Genomic DNA, 25,172 nt, shown 5'->3' with positions numbered 1-25,172 from the left:
CAACTGTTAATTACAATGCATGTGAAGCGGAATTTCCCTAACCAAAATAATTTCGACTAGACGGAAGTCAACTTCGCCAAAGCTTGACTCCCGCCAATTTTTCAATACTCGCTGCTCGCTACGTAACTAAGAACATATTATTCGACTCTAGGATTAGCCAACGATGCTGAATTCTACTGCCGTTCAACGACAGAGGGCTTTAGAGGAGTTAACACTGGGATATAGTCTGTGTTGGCCATATGTCGTCTAGGCGTTGGAGGATATCATCCAGTTGTACGCGACGTTGTTGCAGGAATAAAGTCTTTTAGAGCCATTGAAGACCTATGTCCATCCATTCCCACGAACCTCAATCCGCCGATCAGATGGTAAAGCATAGTCTCGATACCATACCTGTGTATGAACCTATCCAGCAAAGACAGCCGCCTCTCTTATCCCGGGCCGGGGGTCTAACGGACACATGGGTCAGTTGGTGGTGGAATCTATGAAATAGACTTGGGAATAAACCAGAAAGACCATTGTAAGTCACATTGTAAGGTGGGTGTGAGATTGGAAAATCGTGGTTCCCGGCCGTATATTAGCTTCGTATTGTGTCCGTATTGTGTCCATTTGCGGACAGGAATTCGGGATGACTAGAATCACCACAGCTGGGTCATATGAGATGCCGTGGTTCACATTATGATGACGTATGAAGCAGTTTCCACGTCCTTCCTCATATATATATATAGGTTCGCTCCATGTTGTCTCCTTCCTTATGCCGTCTCAGTTGAGGTCCTACCTAATCACTGCTCCTAAAGTCAATCACACTGGCAGGATTTCCCGAAGGTTGGTGTGGTACACCATACCCTGGCTCAGACATGGCGACAAAGGACCCAAGTAACAAGGAGGTTCTCCTCCAAGAAACCGCGCAACACCTTGGAACACAAGCTCTAGACACTGTTGATATTTCACGTGTTTCAGCGCCAGTTCCACAAGGTACCGGAAAGCTCCCAAGCAGTCCTGTATGTATTACCCAAGAACCAGTGCCTCAAAATTTCAAGCATGACCCTGCTGCGATTATGGTAGGGCTGGGGACTGAGGTTCCCCGATGGAGGCCAGGCTCCGTGATTAAATGGACTGCTTGGCGAATGGGATATGATTCCCAGGATGATGCGAACTACGCTGCAGCGCAGCTTCAGCAGGCTGCTGAGGAGTGGAATAAGCTCAATATCGGTGTTACATTTGAATTTGTTCCCTTGGCAAAAGATGCAAACTTTGTCCTCTCGCACGGTGGCGATAAGGGGACTGTTCTCGCCAGCGCCTATTTTCCAAACAATAAAGACCTTAATTTTGTCTACGTTTATAGCTTTGCCTTCCAGCCCGATTGGAAACCCTTCCTTTGGAGAGTGTTTACACACGAACTGGGGCACGTCATTGGGCTACGACATGAGTTCGCTATGAACCCTGGACCTTACTTTGAGGGCGATGCGGTTCAAATTAACGAAAGGAACCCATTGTCTGTGATGAACTATCGTCGAGAGCCGCCTGAGATTCAGCAGTCAGATGTCGAGGCAACCAAAAAGTTCTACAGCTTTCCAGCAGGCACTGAAATTTCCTCAACTGCTATAGTCGATTACGTGCCTAGGTAAACCCCGCTTTTTTTGGAGGGAAGACCGGTTGGCTTCTATCCGACAAAGTCCGCAGGCCTCGATGAGGGTTTTTCCTACCAGGTTAGGTTTTCCCATGTCCCTTGCGTGAATACGGAGGCTCGGAGTCTGGAGTTTATATGATATCCTCTACATTAATAGGAAGTTTGTATCAATAAAAGTCATTTCGAGTGATGGTCCTACAAGGGCATAAAGTTGATAAGGCCAGTCCTATAATAAGCGTATAACGTTTCTAAGTACGCATTCACCGAAAAAAGCAGTGCACAACGATAGGTAGGCACCTAGAAGTCTTCGTTATGAGTGGACCTTGCACTACATCTTGTCATCGCCCGCCTCGCTTAACGGAGCAATGTCAATTCTCTGAAATCTTCACATTGCTCAAGTGGTAGAGGAATGCTGCGGCTGTTGCACCAACCAATTCAATGAGTATCTATTCTCCGGTATACTTCAAAAACCAGGCGCAGCCTTTTAATACTCGGCAACGAAATGACCACAATATTTGGCGCAAGCTTTCTCACTTTTAAGCGCATCCAGTGACTGATTCGGTTTCATATGAAAGCTGTCATCCATAACCCATTTCATAGCACGGTGGTACAATTTATCCATTTCCTTCACGTATCTGAGTGGTTTCTTGTCTTTATTTATCCATTGCAATAAACTGGCACATCCGGTTAAGAGGAATGTATATTTGGAGTAGATTAAAGTATATTTAACTCTTGGTATTGTCTTATATATACCTTACATAAGAATAACTGAGATCTCCGTACATACTGCAGATGTCATTCTCGATACCATCGTGGGTCGGTCTTCGCAGGTTAAGGACTCTCGCGTGGCAATTCTGGTGGGGATACCCGAAACCACCAATGATACCCACGCCTTTGTGAAAGCCTGAAGTAGACTGCCCGACACACATGCGGTGACTATCTGCCACGACCCGATAAAATCACTTTTAGTACCATAACCAGGATTCTTTGTTCGTGCCCGAGATGCTTTGTTTGATGGAAGAAGCAAATAAATAGTGCAACCCTCCGTCAGTAGAGGTAAACGGCAGAAGGCATATCGTAGATCATATAGTGAGCGCCTCAGAATCTGCGTCTATTTTTTTCCTTTTTTTTTTTCCTTCGGGGCAATTCCATGAACATTGCCAATATCATCCTTCCATTCGAGACTTTGGTTAGCAGATGAAAATGCGCCCAAATTTCTACCTGCACCTTTCACAGCAGAAAAGGGACATGCAGATTCCTTGGCTGTCCGAGCGTTCTACCCAGAAAATAAAGTTAGGAAGCGAGTCTCAGCACCTTGTACTATATACAAAAAGAAGCGAACAAAGGTTTGTAGCCAAGGCTAAGATTAAGACAGTGACTGAACTATCAAAGTATACTAGACACGCACCATGCGAAGCATGTTTAGACAGAAAGACTATATACACTATTAACACCAGCAATAACCAAAGACATAAGATCTACTAGCAGAGAGATCGGAATGTAACTGAACACTACACAAACTTACTCAAAACCTTTTTACAAGTCCTTCATTCTAAATATAAAGCGAGTGTGCAGAAACTAGTCAAAAGAGTCCAGGAATTTATATTGCTTGAGAACGCCATAGTAGCATTTAGTCTGTATAAGCCTTCTGAGTAACTGTCAAGAAACTCATCACAGAGTCCATACACATCACATACTCCTGTCTTTCTGCCTTACATTGCTTGCATGACATTCTGTGGATCCAGGGCTCCTATTGCTACCGCTTTCCCTCAGGGGTACCGATATCGATGGGGTGATTTCCTCCAGGGCCACCGATAAATGAAGCGCTGTGTTTGACGGGCCTGGAGATTGTTGAGAGGGTACACGAGGTGCCGAATCTTCCGGTTTGAGAGATGAGGCAATCTCTTCGGCAAGACCTGGAGAATGCTGGCAAGCAGCGCTAGCTACTGGCTACCTCGGTTGTTCTGCAGATGCAGCACTGTCACGGGCTTGGTGTTGAAATGAAATGGGAGGACTGTGCATGCACTTCTAGTACGGCAGCTTGATGGCTCCTTCAGAATCCTGTAGAGCAGGAATTGCAATGTTTCTGGGTTGTATTCGAATTACCATCTATGTGCAGATACGTTTCAATGATACTGGGCTGCACGCCCGAGAAAATCACGAGGTCCCCAAGCTTGCTGTTGTCGGCCTCAATTTTCTGCACAAGCAACTTGCGCTCTATGTCCTTTCGCTTCGCATCTCCTCTGTTAGATGCAAGCCGCTGCTCGACGTAATTCCGTTTCTGGCACGACTTAAGTGGAGCTGTTCTGAAATATATCGCAGCGAGTTGATTTTATGTTTACCTACGTAGTTTCAAAATTACCCGGCTTCATGATGACATCGTAGCTGGATGCTACGGTCATGGCCATAGCCTTCATGCGATGGATGACCTCGGTTATAATCAGTAATATGGGGATACACTTCTATGTACATTACTACCTTCTAAAAGATAATATACCAATTCGGATTATAATACCAAAGTCCACCGCTACGACCTCTATCACATTGTAAGCCTATGTATTAGACAACCTTGCGGTGTCCTAGGAATATCACAGTCACTATCATGAATATCGTCACGAGACACTAAACGATAATATCATTGTACGCAGTAATAGCCACATATCAAAACCACCTCTCAGGACCCATACCATCTGGAAGAAATCCTGGCTTCTCTCAGAATCTCAACAAAGGTCCGTTCCTCATGACTCCAAGGATTAACAGAGACCCGGGAAGATGATGCCGATAATAATATGTAGCAACGAGGACATTCAGACTGGCAAGGATATCGCCAATCTTCGGAGCGGGAGCAGAAAGGGCGATTGGTGCAGAGTATCACGTCTGTGAGCAGGCGATTGCAGCAGTTGTATTTTGTGTATTTGTTTGTGCACATTATGGTGGCTGGGATATGTTAGCTGGCGCTTCCTTTGGGTGGTATAGGGACATTGTCTTACTATAACCTTCTGTGTAGCTTGGGTGTTTGTGTGTTGTTAGTGAGATGGTAAGTGATGAGTTTCTTGTGAAGTATAAAGTAGGAGCGTACACCATCTCTTAGGTGGATAGTAATGAGATATCTTAATGGATCCCAAACGGGAAGTCCCAAACGCTAGGGTCATATTATCCTTTGTATTTTCGTTTTACTCAAGTTAACCTTCGTTCTGGTGCTTCACCGGCAAATGGAGGGGTAGTCTTAGATAACGGATGTGAAATCGGGCGTAAATGAATTTCTCATTATAATCACATAGAAGGAGTATAGCACATACACTACAGGATAAGCAAGGGTAATACATGTGCAACCCTAACTCTACAATATTCAATGCAGTAGCCCTGCTACTATATATAGTGATTAATGGTGAAACATTCATCCGAGACGATCAATTGATTCAATCCTTACAGTAGATATCATTGGTACCAAAATCAAGACCTATGGAGGATGCCGGTTTGAAACAGGATACTGGACATGGCAAAGATCAAACGTCCAAGCTTCTTAGGTATTACTCAAGAAATTCACGATGCTCTCGGACAAAGCCCTCCACCACATCAAGAAAGCCTTGGAGATCCCCTTTGCTAGTTCCTAAGATCAAGCTCAACATGCCACGTCTGGCTATCCAGTAGCCGTGACGGATGGCATAATACCAGAACAAGTCTTTCAAAATTGGTTCAACCCCATTCGACTCTGTTGCCAAATCATCCACAGAGGTGATTCCGGCATTGCCAACGTTCGACGTAAAGTGAATGTTACACACTGCGCCTATCCCAGTGACGGTCATTTTAGTACCTTGGCAGCGCTCTTCTAAGCCCCGATGGAACCAATCCCCAATCTTGTTGAGTTCCATGCAAGCCTCAGGCGTAAAGACACGCTCAAGCGCAGCCAACCCAACGTTCATAGCCAGGGTATTATTATTGAAAGTTCCAGAATGGCTAATCTGAATCTTCCTCTCTGATGAGCCCGACGAAGGCCGTGGGTCATACGCGGCGAGTAGATCCTTACGACCACCAAAGGCACCGATAGTCATTCCTCCGGCAATCCACTTTCCTAAAGTGGTCATATCAGGCTTCAACGGTGCGCCATCGTAGGGATTTCGGATAACAGATTGAAGTCCGCCCGGCGCAAGCCGGGATGTCATAACCTCATCGAGAATAAATATCATCCCGTTCGCCCTGGTCTCGTTCTGAATCGTGTGCAGGAATTCAGCAGTGCCCGGTATACACCCTCCTGCGCCTTGCATGCCCTCCACAAGCACGGCTGCAGCTATACCTTTGTTTTCAGAAATGAGCTTGCGAGTCCCTTCCACATCATTGTATTTACCGATAATCCAATCTTCTTTATCGACATTGTTCTCAGCAACGCCGTGTGCAAAGGTGAGAACTCCGCCATGATAGCCGCCCTCGAACACAATGACTTTGGATCTCCCCGTCGCACCGCGGGCGATACTCAGCGCATGGAGATTTGCTTCTGTACCGGAGTTGCAGAAACGTAATTGTTCTATGGATGTGATTCGCTGACAAATCGCTTTTGCAAACAGAGACTCTGCCCTAGTCGTTGCGCCCAGATCGAGGCCTGTTTTGGAAACCGTGGATATGATGGTGTCTCTGATAATCGGATTTGTATGGCCGAATAGACCAGCTGTCATTTCTCCGACCAGATCCAGATATCTGAATATGGATATATTAGCTTCAAAATGATGAAAGGAATACAGATACGTACTCGTGTCCATCCACATCTACCAACTTAATGCCTTCGCCACGCTCCATGCAGATTGGGAAAGGATCGGTGTGGAGTATTGAGCGAGTGTTGCCACCTGGTAACACTTCACTGGCCACTTTATGCTGAGCTTTGGATTTGGGGTTGTGTTCGATAAAGGCTTTCTCTGCGCTGATAAGCAGCCTTTGTGCCTCTTCTAGGGCACATTTGGAAGCCTCCGAGGATGCGGTCATCGTGGGAATGTATGAGCGGGGGAACTAGTCGCTGTTCGGTCTTTAGACTACAACGTGAAATCAGAGTGGCCGCCTTGGGGTCGGTATGTATTTAGATGTTCTCTGAATATATTTGCTGTGGTAGATGTAATTAACTAAATACTGAATTAAATGTAGCCATCATGGTTGAACGCCACATCCGAAAAATACTTTCGGGTCTCGCATTTCGCATTTCGGGTTTATAGAGACCGGTCACATTTCGCTATCTTACCCCGCACGTTATCGTCTAGGACACGGTATATATTTTAGAAGAGATCATAAAGCGACATTTCACATTAATAACGCTTGAATGATGGTAAACAAAAGAGAGGAATTCTATATCTAGGGAATGCATGCAGCCAGCTACTTCAAACCCTAAGTCGGAGGCTGCAGGTTTCATGGGGAAACGGTTCCATTCTGACAGTGTATAGATCTTTCCGGCTGATTCAAGACAGAAGAGAAGCTTAGTAGTTGAAAAGTCGGTGCACAGGTTCTAGAATACTGTATGAAGAACATTAAAGTACATGCGACCAGTTTCCGGAAGGATCGGACAGCATTGCCATAAGGAAATCTGTGTCAATCCCGGTGTCATCATTCATGCGCTGCGGGTCGTCATTTGAGACCAGAAGGTTGGCTTGATTTTGTTCTGAGGTAGCATTGTGTACTTCATGGAGTCGATCTGTGTCACTAGTAACTAAAGACTGTAGTCCCGAGTTCCCAGCATCTGTATCCTCAAGGCGGGATTGACAAGCTGCTCCTATAAAGTCGAGGGGTGCTCCTTGTGATAGAACAGCCAGAGCATTCACAGTTGTAGATTCTGGTTCCGCAAGACGGTGCAAATTATCATGGAGGTCTTGGAACTCCTCCCGTCCAAGATGTGGGAAGTCATGTCCATCTGTTTTGAGGCGTGTGAAGATTCCCGAAAGCTCGCCCAATATTTCACACCAGCATTTTGCAATCTTCCACTTTTCACTCGCAGTCCTGAGCCAATCGAGACTCCATGTATACTTCTCCTTCGCATTCTCGAGTCCCGGTGCCATGTAAGGCCAGGTGTCCGCATATAAAACTGCGCTGGCAGCACTGAACATACAGAAGGCCGTGAATGGGGTCTGAAACTGCACATCCCGTGTTTCAAGATCTTGCATCAGCTGTATAATAATCGAAGCAGCTTCGAAGAGTTTCTGTGCACTGTGATGCCACCAGTCATGAGGAGGTGCCTCCTCCAAAAGTGGAGGGTCAATCGGGCCACATGGGCGTGATACTCTGTGTGGGAAGAAAGGGGTGTATTCGCGATGTAAAAAGAAGACACTCATATAATAGAGCAGGTTCAATAGTGCGAAGCCTTCGACTTGGTTGTGTAGTATGTGCGCCTGCATTTGTCCACCAGACCTCGAGTAGACCAACCTAGATGAATGGGTCCCTCTCCAGGCCTCCACCGTCGTCATAGAGCGGCTCCAAAAAGATGTATGCTTCCAGGGAGGCTCTATAGAATCAGGGGACGGGTATCTCCTACCACCCCTACAGATCCACGTAGACAAGGTAGAGAAGATGCTAAATCCCTTGACTATCAAGGAAAGGATTTGCTGGGGTCCATTTATCTTTCCATCGCTGCCCATAACCTTAATCGACGTATTTGTTCCCGAGTGTACTAGGAAGTGAGGTGTCAGGGTTGACTGGGATCCAAATTCGAAATCATCCTCGCCCATTGGCAGTGGAATATCGGGCACCTCGATTTCAGCACGTTGTGAACCATATCTTCCGCAACGCAGGATACAGTCAAGCACGAAACAAGCCCAGACTGTCCTAATAATTGTTTCATGCTTGGTGAAGTTTATACATGAGGCATCCTTTGTGTTTGTCTTCGTCTGCAAGTAAATACCCTGTGCCATTCTCGTGGCCATACCTAGACGTCAAATCAGATCCACTCAGCATTTTCAAAGTCTGCATCACACACCTGTATATACCCATGCCTGAAAACCATTACCCTCGCCCCAGTCGTACAAGCTGAGCAAAATCAATGCATGCACAGCGTCGATCCCAGAATGTTGTGCCATGTAACTCATGATATTCTCACGCACAACATCGGCGAAATGTTCAGACGCTAGATATGGACTGCTATATTGATCCACCAGTTCGGGAATATATCGTGCACATAGAGCCATGATCGCGCAGAACTTTATGGCAGGCACCCCGTCCTGCAGGCCGTATTCAAAGAACGTCGGCTTATGTACAAATCCGAATTCAGGGAACTGCTGGACAAATACTCGGCTGGCCCGAATGACCAATTTCCGTTCCACATTTTCTAGAGCGTTCTCGGGTAAGAATATTATTTTCAGTTGTTGTGGTAAGGCATTGCTCTGCCTTTCGTCAATGCGTTCCGCTTCAGAAATTGCACTAGGCGTTGAAAAAGCCGGTGGTGATTGTCGAATTTGCAAGCTAGTGTTTCTCTTCTCTGTTCTTCGGGAGGCTGATGCTTCCCCTATAACAGGCTTTGATACACGATTTGCACGAGCCGTGTTTGCTGGGGGACGAGACGGAGTGTTCCTCTTCCTACGTATGACAGGAGTACTCAGGCTACATTCCCTACCCGGATGGACTCTACATGATTTGCAAGGTGGAGTACCATCGTGGTGGCACTTGATCTTTGACCTCCTAGGCCAAGTTAGCGTTAGGTGAACGTGACAGGACCGTCAAGGCACAAAGGACCCAATGACAGATGTACTGACAAGGTATGAGACCTACCGACACCATTGGCAAGCCAATGTAGTCCTCATTTTTGGCGAGACATCGGACTTGGTCAGTAGTTGGGAGGGTATCGGGAATACGAACAATTGTTGTTGCCAGGAGGTTGAGGCCGAAAGCCGAAGCGGGCCTGAATTAGGTAAGATTTAGTGCTCTTTTCTCCCCTCTTTCTGCTCCTGTGCTTTCCTCTACTAAAGATGCAGGGATTATCTCTTACAACATACTACTAAAATTGGTTATACTATCAACTTGTATGACATTTCCATATATCTAAGCAAAAATATGCTGGCTGTGGTTCTATGCACTATATTGTACATTATTCCATATCAACAGTACGGCGCAACGAACTCACCGCCCCCAGTGGTCAAGGGTTAATTAGAAGCCCTTGCTTTATATCTTTAGGCCACACCCCCCAAAATAAGAGAATCCTTCTACCTCAACTTCAACGAGTCACCTAGCCCAATCATCGAGAATAAACACAGTACTATTCAGCAAAATGTCCAAGATAGACCAACTGAAACCTACTGCGCAACAGGTGAAGAATGCATTGGACAAGGCTCGCGCATATTGGCATGACCTTGCGGAGGCGTCAATGGAAGTGTTTCGATGGGTGCTAACGAATCGCGAAGGAAGGCCCACCGAACCCATTCACGATGATGAGTGGCTAGATGGGTGCGAATCCAGCGATTGATCAGAGGGAGCTTCAGAGAGTAACACCGACAGGGAAAAAGGATCTTCAATCGCAATGGGTCCCAGTGATGACTTCAACCAGAGAGACGCTATGGAAAGCCAAATAAGCGCATGGATGAACAATATTGCTTAACAGAATCTGAGACAAGAATACTACGTAACTTCGACAGTTGACTCTCTTTCTCTTGATTGAGAAATGAGCTACTCATCAGTAAGGCTTCGCACCTTGCTAACCTGCACCTTTCTTGCATATCCTACAAGCATACCCCATTACATGCTCTAGCAACGTGACAGCGCTTCCATCTCACTGTGCACTCCGGGGGCTTCCAAGCCTTAATCTTGTGCTCATTGCTCGCATGTTTGTACTATGTGTTATTGCAAAAGTCAGCATCACCCTAGATGGTACTACAGCGAGCTCCTGTTCATCCCCAACCTTTTGCGAGGCGGCGTGGATTAGAGGAGCTGCCTAATATATGCTCATACATACAAACCATCGCACATGCTACACCAATTTTCAGTCAATAAAAGGTGGATTAATGATATCACATAGCTCCTATATCTCGTAGTTCGTAATAGATCGGGGGTTTTGAAGAGACTAAGTCCTCAATATTCTATTTGACTAAGTTCCATATGAAGCTCCTCGCTATGATGGATGATTTTCAACTGCTTTTGCGTGAGCTACCTTCATTTAGCCTGGAGCTTTTTGATTCTCTCTGTAGCCTTCTGTGACACACTTGAATACAGTGATAGAAAGGTACGTTCTCCCGTAATCGTCAATATATGCCGAAAATGTCTCATAGGCTAATTATACTGGCGCCTGCTATACTCAGGTCTCTTTGTGCGCCTTTTCTTTTATTTACTAGGGACTTTTACATTGGAGAATCCCATTCGGCTCTTGGAGACAGAGTTGGAAGTACGGGCAACCAATAATATGATGTCGGCCGTGCTTTACTGTGCCATTTCCTGCATCTGCAAGGAGATAGCTGTATGCATAGAATCTGGTCTAGAATATGCCCATTACCGATGTTTGCTTTTTCTGCTGCATTGGTTGGAAGCCACCCAAAGGGCGGAATAGTAGAATCATATAGTAAGCATCATCTTCCATAGCATTCTATGATTTATTCATCGGGTTAAACTTATTTCATGTCCGAATAACTGGAGTGTGGAAAGCGCCGGGGTAGGGAGTGAAGGGCAAGCTTCCGAATCTGGAAATGCAGATCCGTCCCTGGCTGCGATTGAAATTGGCGATCATATCCTTGTACGTAGAATTGGAAATCGATAGTGCAAGGTCATACATGAATATAAATACTTTGATTGATGAATTCATTGGTGGCTAAGATAGACTCCAGCTAAAAAGCCTCGCAGATCTTTCAGCTATGATATCATGGCTGCTCTTGTCTACTAGTTAATTTGAAATCACAACAGTAAGATACTTAGCTAGATCGTCTGACTTATCACTCTATAGCCCTGTGTTGGATTTGCTCCTTATTCACATATTCTCGTTTAAGGATATATAGATACTTTATTCCCCCTTCTTCAGTTCCCATGCTCACTCGAGTCATTTACCTTTAAAGACAAATGCTGACAGTCTTTCCAACATATTGCATCAACTTTCTATCTTTTACTATCCACGAATATGTTTCTCACTACAGCTTGGCTTTTGTGGCTTTCACTCTTTCTCGCATGTTCTACTTGGGGACAGTATGGCAGTCCACTAAATGAACGTGATATCTGCTATGTGCATGTGTCTGGCAGCGAAAGTTCAGATGGCCAAAATTGGGTGCCTAGCTATGACGAAGGAGATACGGATCTTTGTGATTTTGCGGCCAACCACCAGTGTATTTTTACTCAGTACCCTTGGTGGGTTCCCTCTGACTATCTCCCAGCTGGCAGGGATTATCCGTCGACAGGATCTCACCTTGTCTCAGTTCTTCGAACTTTATGCAGATCGTAAAGAACACGCTGGTTTATACGAGACGAAGTTCGATACAAATTTAGCTACATATAGCCATACTCTATCTACTGTCTAGGCATTTGAAAAGCTAAAGCTTCAAGCTAGGCAGTTGCTAGAGCTGATTTCATTTCTTGATCCAGACCTCATTGGAGAAGATTTATTGATGGAAGCATCGCTGGAGTTGATCTCAGGGGAGACACAATCCAATAGGAGCAATTATATTGAGGCCCGAACTGATCTTCTGTAGTCATCTCTAATACAAGTGGATAAGCAAAACCAGCAAATATTAATCCACCGCATTGTACAAGATGTAATTTTGGCAAAAATGGACGCTACAAGAAAACAGTTGATGTGCGACCAAGTCATACGAATCCTTTGGACGAGATGGCTATCGGCTATGCCGAAGCCATCAAAAGAGCCACAGTTACTCCAGCCCAGATCAGGTGGCGGGAGATTGAGCGTTGGAAGATGGCCCTTTGTGCAACGATTTACCCCCACGTTCTTAAGGGTATATCAGCTCTGGTCAGCGATTCAAAATCCCTCAGAGGCTACCAGTTTACTTTTTGCAAAATTACCGACTGAGGCTGCATGGTGTGTGTACAAAACTGAGAGCTCTTCGTTGTCTATTGTCTAATATTACCAGGTACCAAAGGGGGAGGGGACGAACAAAGCATTTCGATGGCTTCTTCGAAACTGCTCGCGGTATTTGCGAGTCGTCAGCACACCCAGATCGAGATTCGCTGCTTGCAGATATCTACTTCTGCTTAGGGTCTATTGCGATGGACACGAACGACTTCAATGGCAGCCGTATCTTTAAAGAACTTTCCCTTGACTTGGTTTCCAGTATCTGCAACGAGCTGGGAACTGTGGGTGAGAGATTGTACCTCGCCTACGAAGAATGAGGGATCTCACGCACGCAGGATGGCCGGTACAAAGAAGGCGAAGCCGACCTCAAAGAGGCGCTGCGGATCCGCAAGGCTCTCAGAAACTAAATTCCCCGATCAGATGAGGCTAATCTGGGTTGGGCTCTTGTCGCACAGAGTAAGCTTGAAGAGTGCAACACGCTCATACTGGACAGCCTAGCCGGCAGAGAAGAGGCGCTAGGCAAGAATGAACGAGAAATCTGTCCGGACTGGGCTGATTCTTTATGTTCTCGGTAATCTCCGTGTGGCACAAATTCAATGGGATCAAAGCTTTGAATTCCACTCCAGAGCGTGGGACCACATGCGCGCGACGGTTGGTTAAAAAGATTTCTACACTGCAAGTGTCGCCCATAAGATTGCCGAGCACTTTTCCCGCATGGGCCGCAGGGAAGAGGCGATGTAAGTGTAATAATTCAAATTGAAATTGCTGAAACGGTCTCTAACTTCTCTCAGCTCTATGATCAACGGGGCGTTGAATATCTGGTCAGTTCATCCGGTTGCACACAAAAATGAGATCGCTCACAGTACTTTTCTTAAGGGCGAAATTCTCGAAACAACGGGTAAAGTGCAAAAGGTTTTCCATCAACCTTAATGTAGCCTGTCGCTTGAGGAGGGAAATTACCGAGGGGGATCGAGATGTGAAGAGTATGGCGACAAGAGACTTTGACGAGATTGTTGCTTCCTGGACTCGTTGATTGGGTCCCCTTCTTCTTTTTGTCTGTAGATAGTATGCAATTGAGAATATCCAGTACTTCAGTAATTCCCAATACTTTACTTGCCGTAAGAAGCATCCGGCTTTCTATATAATGTCAATATAAAATACGCAGTATATGTGTACCACAATTAGGGCTCTCCAAGAGCCTATGGATTTTTGGCCAGGCCGGATCAAGACATAGAAGCGGAAAGCAACCCCGCAAATCAACTCCAAAAGTTGGAACATACGACCACACATATGCTATCAAGTCGTATCAAATTGACTTAAATCAGCCCCCATGGCTATCCGTGAGAAGGCTGGGTATGTACCAACCACCCTCCAGACACGAGAGTAGTACACTAACAAAGAGTAATCAGTTTCCCGGCCATCCGCGCCTGCATATTCGACCTGGATGGGCTTCTCATCAACTCCGAAGATATAATAACTTTCTCCACGAGCCAACCCCTCGAGAAGTATAAGAGTACTCCCTTTGACCGGACGATTCGAGCCCAGCTCATGGGTATCCCACACTCGACCAATGGCGACACGTTCCACAGCTGGGCCAAACTGCCTATCTCCAGCGAACAATTCGCTCATGAGTCGACTGAGAACATGAGACAACATTTTCTAGCTTGCAGGCCGCTTCCTGGCGCGGAGAGGATTTTGTCGACCCTTAGCCAGGCACGCAGTGCTGCGTCGGGAGACAGAATCGAGCTGGCATTAACATCCAGCACCAAAAGCCGCAGCTACGAATTGAAGATCTCAAGGCCGGAAACGAAACGCTTACTTGGCTTCTTCTCGCCTGATAGGCGGGTCTTGGGTGATGATCCACGGGTGCGGCAGGGGCGAGGGAAGCCAGCACCGGATATATATCTCGTGGCGCTGCAATCTTTGAACTTGGCGGCAGCGGCCTCTGATGTGAAGCCCATTTTGCCCCATGAATGTTTGGTGTTTGAAGACAGCGTGATCGGATGTAGAGGCTGGAAGACGGGCTGGGATGAGAGTTGTTTGGGTTCCGCATCCAGATGTTGCGGGTGAGTACCAAGCAAGGCAGAAAGAAGTCCTGGCTGGGAGGATTGACATAATCGAGATCGGGAGATGAAGGGGAACTTGGGGAGCTGGATGACGGCTGGGCCGAAAGTATACCGAGTTTGGAGCACTTCTATTATGAGAAGTACGGCATTGAGATATCGCCGTGAGCATTATTAAAGAACAGTGATGATGAAATCAAAGAATATATGAAATTAATTGACAGGAACTAGGAGAGGTATATTCATCTTATAGTAACCACGGTGGACTTGGAGTTCTCTGATAATATAGCTCTGATTTCATGACTTTTATACGTTACATGAAGTCTACAGCTAATCGATCCAGCTGAGAAAGCCTACACGTCGATATTTATAATCTATCAGCGAAAACCTTCACTGCGACTTTCTCTAAGTAGAAGAAAGATACGGGAAACTTGACCAGTAGAGGAAGATCCTCATGGGAGATGACCTACGTGCAGATCAAAGACTTATTACTCTACCCTCAACTCGGGTTAGCTTGAGGGTCGGGTCGGGTTATTGAGGTTCATACCGCAGACTAGTTAGAACAGTCGTTCATGTAACTCTGTGTAGGGCAACATTACTAACAACAACAAATTTATATGCGTTATATACTGAATTACTAACATTTTTTCCGCTTTACAACATAGGAACGAACTGAAACTGCTTGGCTATATAGCTAAATGGGCCAAGAGGGAATGTATTCAGGATGAAGTAGTAGACTAATTGAAGAGAGAAGAAGCGTTCGATTGAAGGCAGGCTCCAACCCATTAGATACGCCAATACTTGGTAGGATACAACATCCAACTTACCAGGCAAAACACAACAGACACGACGGTACCTAAGCAGTCAATCGCTCTCTAGTCCATACCGGACGAATCGCTTCGGTCGTTAAGCTTGAATTACCTCGCGATGCAGCCCGCCAGAAGACAGAACCAAAACCCAGCTCAGAATAAAACAGATAGATGATGACACGCGTATAATCAAGGAAGCTTGTCTTTTAAAGCAATTAGGGAAGGTTATGTAAGCACTAATGCGCCTGTATGCGTAGCTCACGGTGATACATCGACAGTCTGTTGATTAACAAAGTTCTTCATCGCTTCCCTCTGCTGAGTCTGAATCTGTACGGAGTATTGATTCCAATCCCTAGAGTTAAAAAGTGCTTCATATTCAAGAAAGGATATCTGGCAGACAACATATCGCTGACTGCCTGATTTTCCATCCCGGACGTTATAAAACGCTTCTGTGACCTCGAAGCATATCAACCGAACGACTAGATTGAGGTCATTTCAGAATTCCGTCGATTCTAGGGGCTGAAGAGATAGAACATACATGATCGGATGCTGTTGGAGCCTTGTAAATATTCGTATTTCTCCGTCACAAGTGTCCGTATGTCATGAAATTCGCTACTTGTATTGACTGACCAAACGATGGACATCAATAGAGGCTCTAGTGCCGCAATGGCAGTCGGATCGAGCTGGACAAATTGAGACACGACTTCTTGGATAAGCCGAGCGTGGAACTCTGAGGTCTTGCACTCGATTCTCCGATTGGTGTCATTGTCTTTGCTTTTTATTAACCTGGGATTTGGGTCAGTGTTCTCTTGCACAATACTCCCATCGAGTCATTCAGGCTCACCATGGCGTTCTCTTCATATCAATGTAGGCGACCTTGGCCAGCTCTCGACTTTGCATCATCTTGGTTAATTTGTCAGGACCTGGCGGAATCTGCCGGAAGACTGCTTCCCACCACTGTAGACTAGACCAGCTCCGATAATCAAGCACTTCTTGCTGGTACTGTTCCAGCCTTTGCTTCTGATCACCGGACAACGATGGCGGGAAATTCACAAACCATACGGACGGAAAGTCTTTCGAAACATTAGCTGCCTGTGCGGCAATATCACCAGGCATCAGAGTCCTAGGTACGCCCCCGAAGAACGGATCACTGATGGGTATAGGAGGGAATGCATATTTTGGCTCTCTCTCAAGCAGTTCATCCTCTGGAAAGATCGGAGCACGGATGATGATCCCGGAATCCGGAGTGTCCTGGGGTACCTTTGATGCCATATTGAAGTAATATGGTGCACGGCTAAAAGATAAAAAAGAGACTGGGGATTCATGCAAGGAGTGATGCTGTATAGAGATCCGAAATGCTGGAAGGAAATGCTAGCGGCGCAGTAGAGACGTATTATAATGCCTTCATCGATAGAACCACTTACTCGGAGCGTGGTACATTCGGTGGAGCATATTATTTTGAACAGTTTCACTCGCCTAGTCTGGTAAACGATCGGTTAACGCGGAATATCAGAGCTGAGGCAGCCAAAAAAATAGTATTACACATCGTTCCAGGGTGGCTGCACCTCCAGCCACGCAGTTGTTCAATTTGTCCTCTCGACATTTATTATTATTTAGGTACAGGTTACGTATTCTTTCGGTTGCCTTCCTGTCTTTCTTTCATCCCCCACACTCCATTTATGTATGTCTATTAAGCAGGCCAAGATTTGTGATCCACTGTTGGTCCACCATTCCTTTGCACTAGACCTGCTACTTCAGTATGAGGGATTTTCGGCCCTGGGTAGAATATTCTAGGCCTTTAGGATATTGAGGGGTTAATCAAAATCGACGGTTTTTGGGCAGCATATAGTTGGTTGTCATCTGCATTGGGCTCGGATTCGAGTGGGACTACGTGAATGGATGGGAGGGTATAGACGATCGCTACCATACATGGAGTAGTAATATGCGAAGGCAATTTCTGAGGGGTATAGAGGAACCTTCCTGGTAAGAAACAGTAGGAAGATATGGCTTGCAGGATAGGAGACAGGGCATAAGCGTCTGTCTATACCCCACGTGAACACGGAAGAAAGCACAGTTTTGAGCGTTAGGATAGTTTGATAAATTTTACCAAAGGAGGCATCACAGGAGGAAGCTCGTGCACGATGTCAAGCAAAAAATGGTAACATGAATATTTCTTAAAAGTAAAACCATCAGGGCATAAGGCTACTCAGAAGACTAATAGCAGGAATTATATTGGAGCAATTTCAGATTGCAAGAGATAATTAAGCTAGCTATTGAAGGCAACGATGGGCTGGAAACCCTAAAGACATCTCATTGCGTTCGTCCTATTCAGACGTTACCTGTTTCAGAGATTCATGCTGCGATATCAAGAGTCCATTCATGCACTAGTGGCTTGCCCAGGTCCAACATCTTCTGGTCGAATTTCTGCTGATGCAGGAGTTTGTTGTTGACTTTTGCCTCGTACAGGGTGCCGGTGACTTCGACTTGGTTCTCCTTGGCTTTCCTATCAAAAGCGAGAACTACGGTTCGCAAGCCTAGTACCAAGAAGGTCTATCAGCATTTGAATCTTGTACTCAGCTTAGAATTGCAGGAGCTAGGTTGTACCTGGCTGATTCAGTGCTTCATTTTCGCTTTCCACGGATAAAGCCACGGCGAATCGTTGTACCCCTTGCAGCCTTCCTTGGCTAAGAGCAAGTGTCTCGGCGATGTATTTCACAATCACCTGCAGCCGATCCACTGGAACCTCAGGGAGACTGGCTTGGAGCCAATCACTTGTTGCCCCTTTGTAGACCTCTTTATCGTGGTGGTAGTCTCCGGTGAGGTCATGCTTCTCAGCATCTTTAACTCTGTCGACACCGAATATACACCTATACCAGTACTAGTTATTATCTAGTTCGAACTGTCACAATTCGTCTTTCTTACCAGGGAGTGGTTCTCAAAAGGTAATCGACAAGCTTAGCCCGGTAGGATGCGCGGTCCCAGCTGAGCTGAATAGCATGACGTTCCTTCTCCTTGCCGTACTGCGCCTGAACAGTTTGTTCTATCTTTGTTGCCCAGCTATACTTCGTTACGTGAAGATCTTCCATGCCATCGAATTCGGGTGCAAAATTGAGGAAGAAAACTGTTTGTGGGTCGTCATCCTCCCTGAACCTTTTGATGGCTTCTTCCGCATTCTTGATATCATTCTGGCCATGGACAGGTTCTTGCACAGAAATGTCGTAGGAAGTGGACATTGTTGCGAATGTTAGAGTGTTAGGTTCTTCCAGAGTGGATAAGTGTTGTAGCGTTCAGACAAGCTGGGAACTTCAGAGAGAAACGAGGACGAGCATTAACAGTCTGACAGAGCAGTCGTCTATTGGGGAAGTCAAGCGAAGATCGACGGATATAACGCAGTTGCACATTAATCCATATTTCCTACCAGGCTTTGGCTGTCTGGAAGCCTGAGGGCCGTGCGCAGGGTGTGAGCTCGAGGACCTCATTGGCACAATATCTGCAAAACATGTAAATCGCCCATTCTAGCCAGGAATGAATCCAAGGACTCGTATTCATGAAATGGGCTTCCGGCAGGACTCACGATGCCTCGGAAGCATACCCTGGACCTCCTGGTCTGCATTTCAGCTCGCCACACTATACAGCAGCGACGATCCTTAACGTGTTACCCAATCGGAGGTGGTAGAGACTTGACATGCAGAGCTGCATAAATTATCAGCTGAGGAATACTGCTGAGGCATTTAATGGAATGCAACATCATGTCGCAGTCTCGAGACATATTGCATTGTTGACATTTTCGCAGATGGACCTACGTTGCGACGTGTCGCAGGATGAATGGAAGAAAGGCCTTACTAGACAATCTCATTTCAAAAAGTACGGTGCATGCTGAGATTTCTCAGTTCTCCAATTGTCGCCCTGCCCGCCACTGAACCAATGCCATGATATAGTCTACGTAGATGATCATCGGTATCGTAAATGCCTCAGTTGTGTGCCCAATGGCACAAGAGAATACACTATTGGCCCCTAATTCACCACAGCGCATGATGATAGTTCGCTGGTCAGTACAAGACTTGGACGCCTGAGAGGATCGGAGTAAGGCAGAGTACAGACCAGGCCTATGTAGTGCTCGGATAGCGAAATAGATAAATTCTCTCCCCATCCCTTCGTTGACATCGAAGCATCATCAATCTACTCTGATAACATTTCATCTATTACCTGACAAACAAAAAGTCCCAAAACCGAATCCCGCGGAACAAAAAAGCAGGACGAGAAACAATGGCTAGCACCATCGACCTTGGTAAGCTGACTGGCGCCTCGCTGGACTTGGAGGAAATTGGTCTACCAAGCTACGAATCGATCAATGCTGCCTCCGCCGATGCTCCCCTTCCCGACAAGGATGTAGCTACAAAGGCGGTTCAGGACGCAAAGGAGGTGCCATCCATTTGGTTTGTGAACTTTCCCACAAAGCAAGCAGCTGCGGAGAAGAAAGTTCTTGCGGATTTTATGCAATCCGTCCAGGACTACCGTTGCTGGGCAAGCCTTATTTGGTGGCGTACTGTCTATAGCAACCCCAACATTCCCCAGGATGGCAAGAAGGAGTCTGTAGCCAAGCGCAGTGCATACGCCGCAAAGGTTGGCGTGAAGCACATGAAAACGACACCCTGGTAAGTGCAATATGGATACATGCAGCCGTCTGCTGGGATTAGCTACTAAACTTACACAGGCTCGGAATGAATGTCGACCACGATGTCAGTAAGGATATCGAATGCTCTACGAGTGAATTTCATACTCAACTCCTTGAAGCCGTACTTCAAGGATTTGTTGGTGTGGTACCTGCTGTTTTACAAGCCTTAGAAGGGATCCTAAAGTCATTGGCCAAAACGGTTGAGCAAAGCACAACAAACACAGACAGCAAGACCGTTGTCTGTGAGCGTTACGAATACATTCCTGAGGCTGATGTTATCAGGTCATGTATGTTTCCAAAAGCCCAGGAATTGAAAGGATCTCACTGACCGAGCAGACGTTCGACTTATTTCTTTTACTGTGACCGACTCAATGCGAAATGTTGAGAAAGCCAAGAAGACTGAGCGCCGTGTCAAATGTACCATCGCCTACAACGAGTATGAGGCCGTATTTAACCGAAAATTGTGGGACGCGAATTCTGAGCAGATTGAAGCCGAACAGAAGAAGGCGGCAGATGAGTTCCGCAAGCAACAGACTGTTGATTGCCCCCCTTGATGAGCGTGAACTCATTCGGCGGTCCCTTGGATATGCTACAAACATGACTTTGCTGATGTACTGGTTGACGGGTTACCAATGAATGGGCATGAACTTTTGTCTCTATGTCACTCATTAGTTTACTATCCTGGAGATTAGCTAGCCCTTATCGCCTTACAATACATTTGATTATTTCAACCAGACCTCCTCTTGGACGGTGTGCCTATTTCTGTAAATATGGTGGAGGGGTGTGTACGCCGATCAAACCTGAGAGTACCTCTACTTGAGGCCTAGACCCAACGGAGCCTGTACCGCAACCAGACATGCTCACGATCCTGTAGGATTATTGCAGAAGTGATCGAGAAGCTATTAGTCTGGAGCTTAGTGACTGCAATTGGTTTATACCCCCGACTCGCTTTCATGCAAGGAAAGCGCCCACCGATGCTACTGTGGCGTTATAACCTACATAATACATCCTCGCAGATGGGGAAGTATGGACCAGAATCCGAGTGCAGTCACATCCGGGGTTCTACTTAGGTTGTGAAGTCATGTTATCTGCTGGCGCCATATGAGTTACGAGCGTCATGTTCCCACTTGCATGTAAGGGTGCAGCCAGCGATCACGGAGCTCCTGTAACGGGGTGGACTTAATGAGATACCTTGGTGGCTGCTGTTGAGGCTTGACCAGCCATTGGTAAGGACACAAAGATGGATACCTAAGTTTATGCAAGCAAGCATGCATATATTAATTGAAATTACTACTAGCCAGTTGCAGAGTATTACATAGAAAGGACCCACCAACTGCGCGGCCCCCGCATCAGGATAGCGACTACTGAGGCCTCGACAAACATCAGTATAGTCCGCTTCCCATGGTGCAATGCCAAGTAAAACCCCTCATCGACAACAGTAGCTGCATGTCGATCGACAAAACAAATCAGAATTTTTTACTCCGTATGGCCCTCAGGCTTCCAGACAACTCCCAGCATCTGGTCAACTCATGCAGCCGGAATGGGAATATTACATTATGTTCTCATGCGGGATCCTATAGTAATTTGATTGAGAAGACGATACCTCCGAAACTAACTAATAAAGAAGACATTTGCTAATGAATTCTGGTCACCCAGGTAGATACCCTGGCGGCTGGGGCGGAATATACTCTATGGCAGTTAACTACAGTAAGCAACAGGCATTCGTCTCCGCTCTCACCAACTTGATTCTCCAATGAATCTCCGGGTGTACACTCCATCATTAGGACAGGGAAGAGAATGCCACAGATGGACCGTCAAGGTTGTGATTATTCCCGTACCTTGACGCCACGGCTCCCAGTCTAGTGGACCTTTGAACAACAGGGCCTTCGGGTAATCTTACGCTTTTTCGCGCGAAGGCTAGGTTTGTTTCGAGATCTTGGGTAGGATTACCGGGAATAGGAATGTCCAACTGCTTAGTAGCCTTGTTTGGGCTCAACAGTTCCATTAACAGGGGTTGCAGCTTGCTGATGACGGAAGGTGTACTCTCGATCACCTTCCTGCCGATTCCCTGCACTCCAGCTTTGAGCAGATCGTAGAAGCCTTCTCGCTGGAGTACAGCCTTCTTCTCGTCCTCTGATATACTCACGGTCTGGCTGCGAACTGTTTTCTTTGCGAAAATGATTGCTCTCAATGTGGCCTCAGCCATGAGAGCCCGGTCCAGCAAGTCCTCAAAGTAAATGTCCAATTCCGTACTCTGAGACCGCGATTGAGTAGGCGCCAGTAACGAGCTCAAAAGGCAGAGGCCTGTTGGGGCCATGGTTTGGATAGTCTTACTAGTTCGTAGCCCATTCACAATGACACTACCAAGTTGGTCGAAAAATCTTTCTTCTCCTTGTGTGGGCCAGAAATTCTGAAGGAGGCTATCGATGAAGGCCTCGGTTTGGCTGTCCTGATTTGACCCCTCTTTGGTGTACTGGAGGGTTCCCAGCTTGGGCAGGCTTTCTGCTTCTGCACTTGGGGTTGACTGTTGTCCAGACTCGGATATATGGTATGCTTCTAAAGCTAGTCGGAGAGCTGACTCCATGAGGACAGGGAATAGTTTGCTTCCAATACCGTAAACTTGGGATGCCAGGGTTGAGTATTCTTCTCTCACGTTTTCCTCGAAGTTGAGTTTGTTCAAAGCTTCTCGACTTAGCCGGTTTGTCGCCTGAATCGCAGCCTCCGCTAGAATAGCGTGGTGTGCATATGCCGTGATATCGGACCCTGAGACGCTGCCCTCAGGGTCCAAAGCACTTTCACAGACACCACCAGCAAACAGGACGCATGTAGCAGCAAGGGCAGCAATGGGGCCTCCTATCGGTCCCAGAAACGGGGATCCGAGTTTCAGGATGTTGGAGTTAACATTCCCACCCACTGTTATTAATGATTCCTCAGCTGCCTCATATGGCCTTTCTGGATCATTTGGAATCGTCACCCTGACATACTCAACCTCGTCTTTTCTCTTTACCGGTGTATAATGACCATCTATGGCCCGTATATATGCATGGTAAAGATTACCGTACTCTCCGGCTATTGGACTGGCGCTGTTCTCAAAGAAGTCACCGTTCACATGCGTTCCTATGGAGGTGTTATAGTCATCCAAGAGGACGGGTGAGCCAGATTGTCCTATTATAGAGTCAATATAACGCCCTTTCCCTGGCGAATAGGCAACTCACCCTTAGTGGTGCTTATTTCATATACCAGCATATTTCTCGACGCCTGAGACAGATCATATTTGACATTCTTGAATTCTTCGTAGGGCCGGTTTCCTCGATCAAGGTCACCTGGATACCCCACGATGCCCATCCTCCGCTCTCCCGAGACGGGTGTTGCTTTGAAATGGAATAGGTTCATCTCGGTGTCAGTTCCATCAAATGCACGGTCCAGCTTTATGAAGGCGACATCATTTATTCGGTTATCCTTAGTTGCCAGCCACCCTGAGGAGGTTGCAACCATAGTGCCATACCGGAACTGTACCGTGTTATCCACAGAGTCTTCACCCCAGTAGCCAAGTGATGCTTTAATCTCCCTAGCACGTCCAAGGTTATATTCCCAATCGTAGACGTTGTGACCGGCGGTTACGAGCAAGTCCGAGCGGATCAACCATGCAGTGCCCATTAACCATATAACCTTCTCACCCTTCACAAATTTCATGAATAATTTGACAAGCGCTATAGCAGACAGTTCACTAACGTCAGGATTCGAGGTTTCTAGTAAGAGGAAGACCACGCACATCTATATTTTCCGTTGGGTTTAATATGCTCCCGATCAACCGGGACCCGCTTATCACCGTAGATGATATTTTCAAGGCGACTTGGAAAGGTATTCGGATTTTCCACCGTGCTACTTCCGGCAGCCTTGAGATCCCAAATACCGATAACAATGTTCCTCTCCGAAGTCATCTTGAGCTGCTAGGCACTATACACGCAAGAATATCGGCTTTGGGACACTTGAGAACGACGTAGGCTTCTAGGATCAGCTCAAAGCTGTGTTGAAGAAGGGGTGGCTTGAGAATCACACAAATACGCCAGAATTGTCACTTCCAAGAAGTGCTTTATATAAGAATTGACCTCAACCTCATTCTACGCCTATCTCAAGGACATAATACCCCCTTCTATCGAAGCACTCGGACTCGTTTCCGGGAATACCCGCTGAGATGTTTTGGGAAGCAAGCATTGCATCAGACGCGCCTACATTATTCCTCCCATCCCCCTATAGGAACTTGCCACTCGTATTGACGATTTTTCACAATGCAATACCAGAAACTCTCCCACTCCTAGACTCTGTTCGGAAAAAAGAAAAGAAAAAAGAAAAGTCCGTGCTTCAACGGGTGCAGCAGTCTTCGGGTGCATAGGAGCAGCTATTAGTTGCCGGGTGCCGATCTATCGTGTGATAGATGTTATATGAGCGAAGATCAACTCCATATAAAGTTAAGGATCAGCATTAAAAGCCCAAATATGCACAGTTGAACAAAGCTCTGTTCATCGCCACCTTACAGAGTTTGCTGTATGTGTCCGAATTCGTGTCATACTAGACAGGAATCTGTGACATGATTTACTTAACCCATGGGATTTCAGTTAAAGCAATGGCGATGAGAAGAAAGCGGCAATAGAAGAATACTTCTGTGATAGGTAAAGTGATTCACCAAAACCAAACATAAACACAGTCAAATGAATAAATCACACATCTTCTCAAAGCTGTTATTGCGGGGCTCTGGCAATACAGCAAATTAATAATTCAGCACGCATCTAAAACCTGCATGCCATTGCTGTCCGGCGCTAATGCACGGCGGATGGATATGTCACGGCCCGCGAAGAGAGCGCCACGTATCTGGCGTTGAGAAGCTCACGAAGCCCCACCAAGGCACAGAAGACAGGTAGTTCCCATTGGCTAATAGATCATTATGTGTGCGCCTAGGAGAAGGGTCAAAGGTGTCAATACACAGCGCTACCCTTGGATCGGGACTTTTGCAACATAATGGATTGGTAATAAACGT

General features: G+C 46.4%; 12 protein-coding genes across 12 annotated transcripts; 6 read left to right on the top strand and 6 right to left on the bottom strand.

The window, feature by feature from the left end:
- The first annotated feature begins 663 nt into the window (after positions 1-663).
- Positions 664-1,937, top strand: F9C07_2278846 (uncharacterized protein). Its single transcript, XM_041284331.2, has one exon. The coding sequence runs from the start codon at positions 855-857 to the stop codon at positions 1,623-1,625; it is 771 nt and encodes a 256-aa protein (XP_041141470.1). The 5' UTR covers positions 664-854; the 3' UTR covers positions 1,626-1,937.
- A 1,633-nt stretch (positions 1,938-3,570) lies between these two features.
- On the bottom strand, positions 3,571-4,345 carry F9C07_2278845 (uncharacterized protein; the record flags this gene model as incomplete). Its single annotated transcript, XM_071510334.1, has 3 exons — positions 3,990-4,345; positions 3,751-3,870; positions 3,571-3,688 (listed from the first exon to the last, which is right to left on the bottom strand). Exons 1-3 carry the CDS (start codon positions 4,097-4,099, stop codon positions 3,571-3,573), a joined length of 348 nt encoding a protein of 115 aa, XP_071365535.1. The 5' UTR covers positions 4,100-4,345.
- An 812-nt stretch (positions 4,346-5,157) lies between these two features.
- Positions 5,158-6,601, bottom strand: F9C07_406 (putative glutamate-1-semialdehyde 2,1-aminomutase; the record flags this gene model as incomplete). Its single annotated transcript, XM_041288877.1, has 2 exons — positions 5,158-6,319; positions 6,372-6,601. The coding sequence occupies 2 exons, from the start codon at positions 6,599-6,601 to the stop codon at positions 5,158-5,160; spliced, it is 1,392 nt and encodes a 463-aa protein (XP_041141471.1).
- A 213-nt stretch (positions 6,602-6,814) lies between these two features.
- Positions 6,815-9,475, bottom strand: F9C07_2278843 (uncharacterized protein). Its single transcript, XM_071510333.1, has 3 exons — positions 9,362-9,475; positions 8,574-9,271; positions 6,815-8,522 (listed from the first exon to the last, which is right to left on the bottom strand). Exons 1-3 carry the CDS (start codon positions 9,391-9,393, stop codon positions 7,135-7,137), a joined length of 2,118 nt encoding a protein of 705 aa, XP_071365534.1. The 5' UTR covers positions 9,394-9,475; the 3' UTR covers positions 6,815-7,134.
- Positions 9,476-9,857: 382 nt separating this feature from the next.
- F9C07_404 (uncharacterized protein) lies at positions 9,858-10,052 on the top strand (the record flags this gene model as incomplete). The annotated part of the gene is made up of 1 exon (XM_071511164.1): positions 9,858-10,052. The coding sequence occupies one exon, from the start codon at positions 9,858-9,860 to the stop codon at positions 10,050-10,052; it is 195 nt and encodes a 64-aa protein (XP_071365533.1).
- Positions 10,053-11,687: 1,635 nt separating this feature from the next.
- Positions 11,688-12,005, top strand: F9C07_2101348 (uncharacterized protein; the record flags this gene model as incomplete). Its single annotated transcript, XM_071508926.1, has 1 exon — positions 11,688-12,005. The coding sequence occupies one exon, from the start codon at positions 11,688-11,690 to the stop codon at positions 12,003-12,005; it is 318 nt and encodes a 105-aa protein (XP_071365532.1).
- Positions 12,006-12,168: 163 nt separating this feature from the next.
- Positions 12,169-12,907, top strand: F9C07_2249083 (uncharacterized protein; the record flags this gene model as incomplete). Its single annotated transcript, XM_071510057.1, has 2 exons — positions 12,169-12,596; positions 12,649-12,907. The coding sequence occupies exons 1-2, from the start codon at positions 12,331-12,333 to the stop codon at positions 12,905-12,907; spliced, it is 525 nt and encodes a 174-aa protein (XP_071365531.1). The 5' UTR covers positions 12,169-12,330.
- A 927-nt stretch (positions 12,908-13,834) lies between these two features.
- F9C07_2278840 (putative HAD superfamily hydrolase) lies at positions 13,835-14,960 on the top strand. Its single transcript, XM_071510332.1, has 2 exons — positions 13,835-13,943; positions 14,000-14,960. Exons 1-2 carry the CDS (start codon positions 13,921-13,923, stop codon positions 14,658-14,660), a joined length of 684 nt encoding a protein of 227 aa, XP_071365530.1. The 5' UTR covers positions 13,835-13,920; the 3' UTR covers positions 14,661-14,960.
- A 760-nt stretch (positions 14,961-15,720) lies between these two features.
- On the bottom strand, positions 15,721-16,734 carry F9C07_2101345 (uncharacterized protein; the record flags this gene model as incomplete). The annotated part of the gene is made up of 3 exons (XM_041288878.2): positions 15,721-15,941; positions 16,001-16,248; positions 16,307-16,734. 3 exons carry the CDS (start codon positions 16,732-16,734, stop codon positions 15,721-15,723), a joined length of 897 nt encoding a protein of 298 aa, XP_041141474.2.
- Positions 16,735-17,304: 570 nt separating this feature from the next.
- F9C07_1016753 (uncharacterized protein) lies at positions 17,305-18,879 on the bottom strand. The gene is made up of 3 exons (XM_041288879.2): positions 18,385-18,879; positions 18,067-18,329; positions 17,305-17,996 (listed from the first exon to the last, which is right to left on the bottom strand). Exons 1-3 carry the CDS (start codon positions 18,693-18,695, stop codon positions 17,815-17,817), a joined length of 756 nt encoding a protein of 251 aa, XP_041141475.1. The 5' UTR covers positions 18,696-18,879; the 3' UTR covers positions 17,305-17,814.
- Positions 18,880-19,728: 849 nt separating this feature from the next.
- F9C07_399 (uncharacterized protein) lies at positions 19,729-20,691 on the top strand (the record flags this gene model as incomplete). The annotated part of the gene is made up of 3 exons (XM_041288870.1): positions 19,729-20,117; positions 20,177-20,424; positions 20,474-20,691. The coding sequence occupies 3 exons, from the start codon at positions 19,729-19,731 to the stop codon at positions 20,689-20,691; spliced, it is 855 nt and encodes a 284-aa protein (XP_041141476.1).
- Positions 20,692-21,917: 1,226 nt separating this feature from the next.
- Positions 21,918-23,830, bottom strand: F9C07_2060982 (uncharacterized protein; the record flags this gene model as incomplete). The annotated part of the gene is made up of 2 exons (XM_041284335.2): positions 21,918-23,302; positions 23,353-23,830. The coding sequence occupies 2 exons, from the start codon at positions 23,828-23,830 to the stop codon at positions 21,918-21,920; spliced, it is 1,863 nt and encodes a 620-aa protein (XP_041141477.2).
- Between the last annotated feature and the right edge of the window lie 1,342 nt (positions 23,831-25,172).

Source organism: Aspergillus flavus, chromosome 1, assembly GCF_009017415.1.
Source record: "Aspergillus flavus chromosome 1, complete sequence".
NCBI lineage: Eukaryota > Fungi > Ascomycota > Eurotiomycetes > Eurotiales > Aspergillaceae > Aspergillus > Aspergillus flavus.
The sequence above is the reverse complement of the archived record's forward strand: the minus strand, read 5'-3'. Positions and strand labels throughout refer to the sequence as shown.